Source organism: Limanda limanda, chromosome 7, assembly GCF_963576545.1.
Source record: "Limanda limanda chromosome 7, fLimLim1.1, whole genome shotgun sequence".
In the NCBI taxonomy this organism is placed as follows: Eukaryota; Metazoa; Chordata; class Actinopteri; order Pleuronectiformes; family Pleuronectidae; genus Limanda; species Limanda limanda.
The window spans coordinates 29,638,780-29,649,543 of NC_083642.1; the positions used below are offsets into that span (position 1 = coordinate 29,638,780).

At 41.0% G+C, this 10,764-nt stretch overlaps 1 protein-coding gene across 5 annotated transcripts in view; it reads right to left on the bottom strand.

Annotated features, from left to right (window-relative positions):
- Positions 1–3,884, bottom strand: part of vps13d (vacuolar protein sorting 13 homolog D) — a 110,418-nt gene extending 106,534 nt beyond the window's left edge. For 3 of the 5 annotated variants that reach the window (XM_061074543.1, XM_061074546.1, XM_061074544.1), the window contains exons 1-2: positions 3,346–3,884; positions 923–1,101 (exon numbers count right to left, since the gene is read on the bottom strand). In XM_061074543.1, coding sequence (XP_060930526.1) covers positions 923–1,019 — 97 coding nt within the window. In that variant the 5' untranslated portion in view covers positions 1,020–1,101; positions 3,346–3,884. The remainder of the gene's footprint in view (positions 1–922; positions 1,102–3,345) is intronic. The other 2 variants (XM_061074541.1, XM_061074542.1) reach the window with 2 other exon arrangements.
- Positions 3,885–10,764: the final 6,880 nt, after the last annotated feature.

Below are 10,764 nucleotides of genomic sequence, written 5' to 3' on the forward strand. Positions count from 1 at the left end.
GTGTCTTAAAATTGTTCCTTTTCTAAAGCCCTGCAATAAGTTTTAAATAATGAAGGCTCTAATGTTCTAATATAATGTAATGATACGATTGTGTGGTCGTTTTAGAGGATTTAGTTTGTGATTCCATTGAACTGTATTACGTTACACATTTCAAGTGCGTCTTTATTTTGTCCACTCTTTTACTCCCCAAGGAGATCTGCCTAGCAAGCCCTTTATCCTCCATTGATTATCTTGGTAATAAGTGCAACTAAACTTTCTTAACCAAGGTGTGTCTGAGGCAATGGGTTTTTAGCCTGCAACTAAAGATGTGTAGAATTTTTGCTGTCCTGATGTCAATGGGGAGCTCGTTCCACAATTTGGGAGCCAGGACAGCAAACAATCGTGAATTTTTTGAGTGGCTAGGTGTCCCTCACAGTCCCTTTTAGATGTGCTTTCTTAGGAATTCACAATTGACTGTTTTTTTAATCACTTTTAAAATCTTATTTTCTTGTGTTTTCACTCTTCATCTGTAACATTTGTATTCTTATATTTCTGCCCTGATGTCATCTAATATTGTGTAATCTTCAAGTTATTTAAAGTTTTTACCATTGTTTGTAAATTTGTAAAGCACTTTGTAATTGTGTTTTGAAAGGTGCTAATTAAAATGTTCATCATTAATTCACATTAGTTTATCATTCCAAATTCACTGGAAGGAATCACTCCAGTACCATATGTTGTTTTCAAAATAGACAGCAAGCAATGTGGTCCATCCAACACTTTCATATTATGAATGTGTAATTATCCACCTACACAATCATGAAAGCAGAAATGGTGTTAACATTGATGAAATACTTGAGCCAGATTCAGACACCTGGATTGCAGCATGCTATGTAAAGTAAAAATAACTTATGGTGACCAGAAAAATTGAAACATGTATAAATACCTTTCAGAAGGGCAATGGAGAGCTGATCTGTATTCAGGTTGCTGACATATTTGCCCAGGTATGTGTTTAGCACCCAGGCAACTAGGCCCTCCAACATCCTGGCAGCAGGAAAGATGAGAGCTTCTCTATAGTGAATATGAAAAGCACCCTCTCGGTCGTTTCCCTGAGGAGTGCACTGTCTAAAAAATAGGAACATATGTTTCATTCATTTGTTGGATAGAGTAGTTACACAATGGCAGCAAATTGTTCAGTGGATCACATCTGTACTTTATTTAGGCTTAAAACATCCTCATAATTTGGCAAACCCCATTCTAAAAATCTGTTATTTTAAAGGGTTAATTATGTTCACAGCCATAAGTAAGATGCTTTGCTATGACTTCAAATACTTTTTAACAATCCCAAGGACACAAGGCCACTGCATAATGAAAGCTCAAGTTTACACTGCACGTCACCTCTTTCAGGTGATACTGGCACTGAAAATATACTCATTCCTAAAACTGACAAGTTGAACAAAGGTAAGTGCCTATGCCACACTATTTTACAGAGGGTTTGATGAAAAATGCAGGGGTTGCATTTTTTACTTTTATGAGCTAGACTGATCATTTATTTCACATAAGACAGACAACACACTGCAACAGTGTGTGCGATGTTGTGACTTCAACTTCAATGTACTATGGTACATCGACAGTCATAACAACATCAGAAAAAGAGCGTTTTTCCAGTTCATCCCGCTTCAGGAAGCAAACACTGACTATCCTCCCTGAGTGGCCTGAGCCCAAGCCTATGACGGGGCTGCTGTGATGTTTACGAAAATGCACACTACATCCACTGCTATGCGCGCCAGTTGAACCTTATCATACAGCAGGCAACATCACACATCCCCAGGATCAGAATTTTTTTTCAGACATCGTGGATTTTCTGCTTTCTTCTAGACCATCATAGACTCAGGTAACTTTGATCCTCAAACTGTCAGAGAGGCCCTAGGGCTTTGTGGGAATGCTTGAAGATGAAGCCCACAAAGAAGCAGAGGACAATAGGAAAAGGAGAACACCAGTCTACAGAGGTAAGCTGTAACATAATTTTGTTATCAACACGTATATTTAGTTTTTTTGTATATTTTAGTATATTTGTTAATATGTAAAGATGTGTAAAATGACCCTTTATGTTCCAAAGTCTGTCTTCTTAAATTCTTGGGTAATAATATAAGAGTTGTACACTTTATATGTACAACTCTTATATGTGACATGTTTCTTTGTATGTTTTTATAGGTATGTGATACTATTTTGAGCAATGCCAAGGGCCGGTTCTCTCACCAAGCACCTCATCAGTGCCACCCTATTACAAGGAGACCTGTTCTCAACGCACAATAGGAGGTTCCCAGATTCAGCGCTGGATACCACAATGGAGGCCTTCCCCATGTTGAACAAGGCCAAGCTCAGAGCTTGCAGTGGTGCACTAAATCTGTTCCAGTTCTTCATGGAGAACAACTTTCAGGACACATTCACTGAGTCAGTCAGTCTTCTAAAAGTACTGATCACTACACCAATGACAACAGCATAATCAGATAGGTGCTTCTCTACCTTAAAGAGGATCAAAACCTGCATAAGAAACACCATGACACAGGAACACCTGAACGCTCTCCCTATGTTCTCAATGGAAACAAAAACTAGTCAGAAACATTCCTTACTTTAATAACAGGGTTATTGAGAGATTTGCTAATCAGAAGGACAAAATTCCTTTACAAATAAGATGACACACACCCACAGCCCAATTTTTCTTATATAGTTTACCTCATAAGATATGCAGCAGTATGGCACCTCCTTTGATTTTATCTTAATAGTGTTTGTTAATAGTACTGTATATGTATCAAGAATTTGTACTTAGTAAAAACTAGTAATCAGACTCAGTCTTTAGTTTAATGATGCATACTCTACTTGCTATCTGAGAACAAGGGCAACAACTACTAATAAATTGCATTGTTTATCAATCAGCTTATTATTATTTTGTATAGATTATCTTGATTTAGTTTTCTAAGTTAGTTTGTGCAGTGTGCAGTTATCTGCTAGCTATCTGTTTTTGAGTAAAAATTACTGAAATGTTTATTATTGGAATTCAAAAATTGCTTTCTATTTGAAAAATAACTGGTATCCTGCGGTTTGTGTTAAATCATAGTGGGATGGTTACTGAAAACTGAGTGTGGCACAGCACAGCCCCACCAAGAATATTTTTCACAAGCCGCTACTGATTTAGCATCTAATTGCTATATTGTTACCTATGGCTGCTTTCAAATAACCGACGTTGGCAGAGTGAAAGTGACCTTCATATAAAGTTAGACGTTAACAAGACAGTGACACCTGGCCACAACCATCATAAACTCATTGTTAATACAAATACAATAACCAACATCAGCAATACTGACTCACCGAAAAGACAACAACTGAAGCTCTTCGTTGCTTATCGACCTAGCTCTGCTGTGTCCATGTCGCTGCCAGCCTAATGCCACTGCCAGAAGGTGGTCAAGTCTGGTCAAAACCACTCGGGACAGGGCTAACGCCAGAGTGACAGTTAGCTCAAATGCTCCACATGCCGCGCACAAACAGGGATTAACCCACAAACATTAGCTAAACGAAGACAACGTGAAAATGACAACGAACCTATTGGAAGCTGCAACCACCAATAAGCAGCACAAAACCCTCGTCCCTGGGATGACCACGGACAGGGCAAGGTTGTGATCTCAGTTAGCTTGTCACTTAGCTAGCAAATCTGGGGTGAGTAGCTACAAACAGGAAGCCAGCGGTATGATATCGATTGCGTCACTATCCGGTTCCATTTTGCAGAAAATGACAAACAGTTAATCCATATTAAACACATGCATTTTCGCTGTATTTCAAGACGTATATGTTGTGTCTCGCTGCGTCGTAATTAAACACTTTTCATAATAGCATTGAACTTCTACCACATACTTCCTTTCACGTGACAAAAACAAACCAGTCCTCTCGTGGTGTGTTGGTGTTAAAACGGAGAAATGGGCATTTATCGTTGAAAGGCTAACTACAAAACGTAAACTATGGTTTAGGGTGCTTTTTTATTTACTGAAAGCAGTGTACGCATTTCCCCTGTGTATTTATCGTCAGCTGAAAGCTGATGTTAAAAGCACTTTACAGTTAACTTCAGTATCCTCCTCTATAGAACAGACAAGAAAGGAGCACATGAACGCAACACAGGTACTGAGGCAGGTTTTTTTTTTATTGAAAAATAAACATTTACAATCCTATTGGCGTAGAGATTATAGCATTAAACACCGTCTAACATACGAGGTATATCAGATATCTTAAATTGAAGAAGTGACGTGACATAAATAAGTAACACAAGTCAATACATTTAATGAGAAGATTAAATACATTTTTTAAACAGATTAAAAGATACTGTCATTTATTTGTGAGCAGAGTGTTTTATATACAGTCAGTTATGCAGAGTGAAGTTTTTGTTCATCCTACTTGGTTAATCTTCAATAAATATTTTATAATCGGCTACTTCAGAGGTCTGGTAAGAAATCGAAAGTGAAAGTGTCGTAATGGCGGTGGTCACTAACATCTGCTCACATCAACTGGTGGTAGGCATTAAAGTCATGACTTAGTAAACACAAAGTACAAACTAACAGTCTCAGTTTTAATGCAGGCAGAGGTCATACACAGGAAGGCAGTCAGCAATGCACAGGGAATCCACAGGGTAAAAAGAAATCACACAATCCAAAATCAAACAAGTTAAAAAAAACTGAATAAGACCTAAAGCATAACTAATTATCATTATTTATATCAGAATTATTTTTATGGACACGTATATTTGCATATATTGGAAATTGCCATGGTGTGGTTGGCGTACTGTACATAAAAACAAAACAACAATATATACAATAAGACAATATATACATTAAGAAACAATACATTATGGAGATAAATTATGTGCGAGGGAAAGAGTCAGTGTGATGCAGGGGGCTTGTTTGTGAGCCCCACTGCCATGGGGAAAAAACTGTTCAGGTGGCGTGAGGTTATGGTCCTGATAGCTCGGAACCTTTTTCCGGCTGGAAGTATCTGAAAAAGGTGGTGACCGGGATGGGAAGGATCAGCAATGAACTTGCCCGCTCTCTTCCTGGTCCTGGAGACCAGTTTAAACTTCTTTTCAACTTTATTTACTTTCGTTACTCATTTATGTCCTGTCCTTTTTAATTGGTGGATGTTAGGGACATGTCTTCGGTTCGGTACCTCAGTGTCATTAGGTGTTTCAGCCTTTTAATATCAAGACACTCTCACTAGTAGGGTTGGGTACCGAGAACCGGTTCCAATATGGAACCGGTTCCAATACAACCGGTACCTACCCGGACCGAAATGCAAAGGAGATTTCGGTGCCTCATTTCGGTGCCTGAGCCAATAGAAGACTGAAGTCTCCGCTCGTCCCGCCTCCTCACACTTCCACTCCTTCCTTCACGGGAAGCGGCGGCTCCCACCGGCCCCCGCATGTCGGCCGCGGCTGCCGGTGGACAGACTCCTGCCCCCACGCTGGCCGCATGCGTCAGGGCTCCCGTGCAGGTGGGGGAGGGGATCTCCTCGTGAGACCTCTCCCCGGCGCTGGCTGCCCCCCCCCCCCCCCCCCGCCGGGCGCATTTCCTCCTTGGCGGTGCTCCGGGACCGGCTCCGGGACCAGCTCCGTGACCGGCTCCGGGTCGGCTTGGAAAGGCTCGGGCGGGAGGAACGAAGACCACGCCGAGAAATGTTTCATAAAAGCGACCGCATTTTAGGGGGACGAAGGCGGGCCGAAGCCTGCCTGCGACAGCCCCAGCCGCGGAGACACGGGGGTCTCTGAGTGAAAAGCGACCCTCAGTCTTCATTTGGCTAAGGCACCGAAGTCAGAGTCACGAGTCAGAGTGTGTGTGTTTTGTATTTATTTTTATTTATTTAAGTATAGTGTAAACTTTTGTTAACAGTTCGTATGTTATTCATAGTTTTAAGTTCAAAAGGGTTTTGTATTTATTCATATTTATAATCTACTTTATACAGTTAATATATTTGGCAATAAAAAAGCCTTTCTTAGTCAAGCATCGTTTTGTGCACTTTTTTGAAAAAAGTATCGGTTCAGGCACCGTTTAGGCACCGGTATCGTTTTAAAAGTATCGGTTAGGAACCGGTATCGGATAAAAACCAAACGATACCCATCCCTACTCACAAGACACCCTCATGTTTCTTTTATGTTATGGCGCAGGGCTTGTCCATGGATCCCTAGATCGTTGAGCAACCTTATGGTGGATGGTGCAAGGAAACCCCTGCAGCCTACCTCCATAGGGCAAACTATTGCTTTCCATCCACGTTGCTCTGCATCAAATGTTTTGTCTGTATATTGCAGCCTTTTTCTCTCATTCGCTTCATCAACATTATCCACCCAGGGTACTCTTTACAAAGTAAACAACGTGCAAGGTGTTGGACCAGAGTATCAGGTCTTAGGGTGGTAGGTGGTTTGAAACTCAAACAGTACATTGTATCATTTCCTGCCGCTGGTGGTGGTCACCCTCTCTGAATAAGCTCCTCTGCTAACACTGATATTTCTCTATATTACTATGGCTAATCGCAAATCTATAGTTAAACTTCCCCAAATATCACTCCCTACTATGTTTTTCCATCTGAATTTCACCAGACTTTTCTGTTTGAGCTCACCCTTGTAACAGGCTAATCTATTAGCAATGGCTTCACCCCCTCCCTTTGCCCCACTGCTCTCCCCTGCTCAGAGTGTCAAATGTACAGTTACTCCTCTGCCTCCTTGAACAGTAGTGGTACATGTAATAAATGTAGTGTATTGGCAGCAATGGAGGTGAGGTTCAGTGACTTAGAAGCTCGGCTCCGCTGCTTTTAACCTTTGTTAACTGAAGTTAGCCATCCCCCTAACAGCTGCGGAGCCACCTAGCTTCTCCTGAGCAACCAGGAGCCCAGGGCGGCTGGGTGACTGTTCAGAGGGGGCATAGTGCCAGTGGTGTATAAAGTATTTGAAAGCCATACTTGAGTAAAAGTACAGATATCTTACCTGAAAGTGACTCCGGTAAAGGTTAAAGTCACCTGAGTAAAAGTCTGAAAGTAGCTCATATTAAATGTACTTAGGTATCAAAAGTATCTAGTGTTGAAAAGTAAAAGTACAAGTACCAAAATAGAAAATGCTAAGTGCTTTTTATAGTAGGCCGATACAGACACAAAACAACCCCAAATTGTTCTCTTCAGGATTTATTTCAACTGAAATTATAACAACAATATACATATAATGTATAATTTTACAAATTTGGAAATCCAGATGCTGAGGTTCAAATAGTATTGGACTAGTTTATCTGAACTTCTAGGGACAACAAAGAATCAACACAACCGAATAAACAAGTGCCTCTTGCGTCTACCTAAGAACACTAATAGTCCACAGTATAACCACTAAAAAAATTCTGTAAATATCACTAAACATGGACCTTTCATCAGTAGCAGGAATGATACACAATGCCCCTTATGATAACACAGCAAAGGGAAACAAGATCTAGGCACACAAAATAAGATAGTTACTCTTTTGTTATCAGCCTGCACAGTGGTAGTACAGAGAAGAAAAAATCACTGGACACTAGGGCTGCAACTAACAACTATTCTGATAGTCGATTAGTCACCGATTATTGAAACGATTAAATAACTAATCGGATTATGAATGACACAATTTCTCAATTGCTCTTATTTAGCAAACAGCTTTTAAATTTAGCTTGAGGTTGTTCGAGACATGTGATGACTGAAAATAAAGGCAATAAAAATTGATACTTCATTCAAAAAAAATGTCTTTTAATAAACTTTGTTGCATATAAAGGTACTGTTGACACAAAAGCAAAGACAAATCAAGTTTTTGTCCATTTAAAAGCAAGGACAGGCAAAGTGCTAATAAAACAAATAAATTAAATATCAAGTATTCATTTTTCCTGTTAACAAAAATGACAGGGAAAGTAACAGCAATAAAAACATCAACAAACGAAACTACAGTCTTCTTCTGACTAAATAATTGTGATTTAAAAAAGATGTTTGTCAGGCATTAGGATAACATAACGCTTTTAAACACGTTAATAAAAAGTTTAAACCATATTTTTGTAATGGATGCTAGAATCCTGCGCACAGGTATATACATTTATATACATCTGACAGAGGCGAGTCCGCATTGTCTCCGTTACGAAGTCACACGTGCCTCCTTCTCACATGCGCGTGTCATGCTTCTATGGAGAGCAGGTCCGCCTCAACAAATACTGCAGGTAGTTTTTTTCGGGCTGTTACGAGTGAAGTTCTCCGGAACTTTTTACTTTCTGGTACGCGATGCTGCTGCAGTGGAGGCCGCCATTGGACCGTGTTTTGACGCTATTGCACATGCGCGACTTTCAGAGATAGGAAGGAAGCGAGATGGCTCACTCCTCAGCTGCTTTCATCAGCACCTCCGGTAAAACGACGTTTAGTTCAACTGCACGGCACGAAAAACACCTGCTATGACGTAACCAACGAATCATCGACGAGTAAATTCGTCGGCGACTATTCCAGTCATCGATTTTTGTCGACGACGTCGACTAATCGTTGCACCCCTACTGAACACGCTCTCGTTTTGCTGTGGGGCAAATTTCAGACCAAATAATAAAGACTGAACTGAACCGAGCTCCTGCATGAGCACCTGGATAATTCTAAAGGGAATAAATAGATGGGGAATGTGCTCGCATTGATTAAGTCCCTGCCCTTATTACACACATCGCTACTATCCATTGGATGGTTTAGTGAGGTCCTCGAATCGGCCCTGCCAGAGTCGGTCACGGCTAGTAGTAAAACTCTTAACAAAGTTTCTGAAGATGAACCTGCGGAGGGATCATTACCAGGTCGACCTTGGTCTAACCAACCTCCGGATGCTTAGGGTCTTGCGCTGCCCCCCGACCAGTGGTGGAGGTTTAGTACTTAAGTAAAAGTACAAGTACCCGGGAAAATATATACTTAAGTAAAAGTAAAAGAACTACATCAACAATCAAAAGTACTTACTTTTAAATTTACTTTAAGTATTAAAAGTACTCACGCTATGAGTTGTCTCTCAATGTCTAGGCTGTGCCATTTTGATAAATAATGCAGATATAGCTACTGGTAATACTCATGCCTCTGCAGATGCCACTACTAGTAATAATTATAAGCAACAACATTTGTTTATTGGAAAGGTTGGTGTACTTATTGTGCTTACCCTCTGTAATACTATTCACACTCGATCTTACAATTCTGCTGATGACAAGTTATCTACCAGGGACCACAGCGGTGTACAAAGTACTTGAAAGCCATACTTAAGTAAAAGTACAGATATCTTTCCTGAAAGTGACCTCGGTAAAAGTAAAAGTCACCCGTCAGAAAATGACTTGAGTGACTTGGTTTGACGCATGGCAGAGTAGTTCGCAAGCCGGGAATACTCTGTTAACATTTGGTCAAATTCCTTCTTAAATCCGTCCAATTACATCCAACTATCGGCGCTAACACTTATCTTAACTGAGAAGATGAAGAAGACAAATAGAAAGGCGGGCTCAACGGCAGACCAACAAGTTAAAGAGATAAAACTAGCTGACACAGTTAAGCTAGCAGTGGAACAACCGGACCCTGAGGCTAGCAACATGCTAACACTGCTGGATATGGAGAGATTGCTAACGTCCATGGAGGAGCGCATCATAGCAAAACTTTCGGCTCAACTTTCAGCTGAGAGAGCTATCATCGACCAACACCACAAAACCATTCTACAGCTGGAAACTTCGCAGTACGACATGCACACAAGAATTGAGAGACTTGAATCCTCTTGTGCAGCGCTCTCAAAAGATAACAAACTGCTGAACGTTAAACTGGATGATCTAGAAAACTGATCCAGGCGGAACAATATACGCATAATAGGACTACCTGAAAAAGCTGAAGGACTGCATCCCACTTAATTCATTGACACACTGCTGAAGGAAACATTCGGTGTGGAGGCTATCCCTACCTCGACGATCGCTGACAGGGCTTCGGATCGCCATGGTCCGGAAGAACCCAGCGCACTCCAGGCCACGTCCCCTCATCATGCGGATTCATCACTTCCAGACCAAGGAGCACATCCTGAAGCTAGCAAGAGAGGCCACCTCCGTTTCTTCACAAATTCACTTTTTCCCGGACTTCAGCGCTGAAGTCTCCAGGAAGAGAGCTGCATTTATCCCGGTGAAGTTGCAACTGAAAAATGCTGGATTCAACTACAGGATGCCAACTTCCCCGCCAAGGTTACCGCCAAGGACAGACGGAGAAGCACATCTTTCTCTCACCCGACGAAGCTGTCTTATTTGTGGCAAGACGTGTGGTCAGACGGGGCTCGGATACTTCCACGCAGGCTGACACAGAGCATGGGTAGGTTATCTACTTCACGTTGGTGAGTAATCCAACTCCAGATGCATCTTATTTCACGAACTCTAACCGTGGCCTGCTCCATAGGACTTCATGTAAGTCAACTTTCATTATAAATGGACATTTTTTTTCCTTTTTACATTGACTGCTACGTGATGCTTAAAAAGCCTGGTTAAGAAATGCTATGGTTATATGCCAAGTTGGGTGCCTACTATGATAATGTGACTTCATTTTGGTCGTTTAACTTTGTTTTATGTACAAATGCCTGTAAAACGCCTCTTCTCTATATTATAGGCTATATTATCTTTCAAAATCTAAAAAGGGTGGCAGACGCCACCCGCAATTTGTTCCTCTTACTGTTCCTGCTACTCTTTAAAGGTGTTATTCCTAATGACTTTGCATTGTGCACAT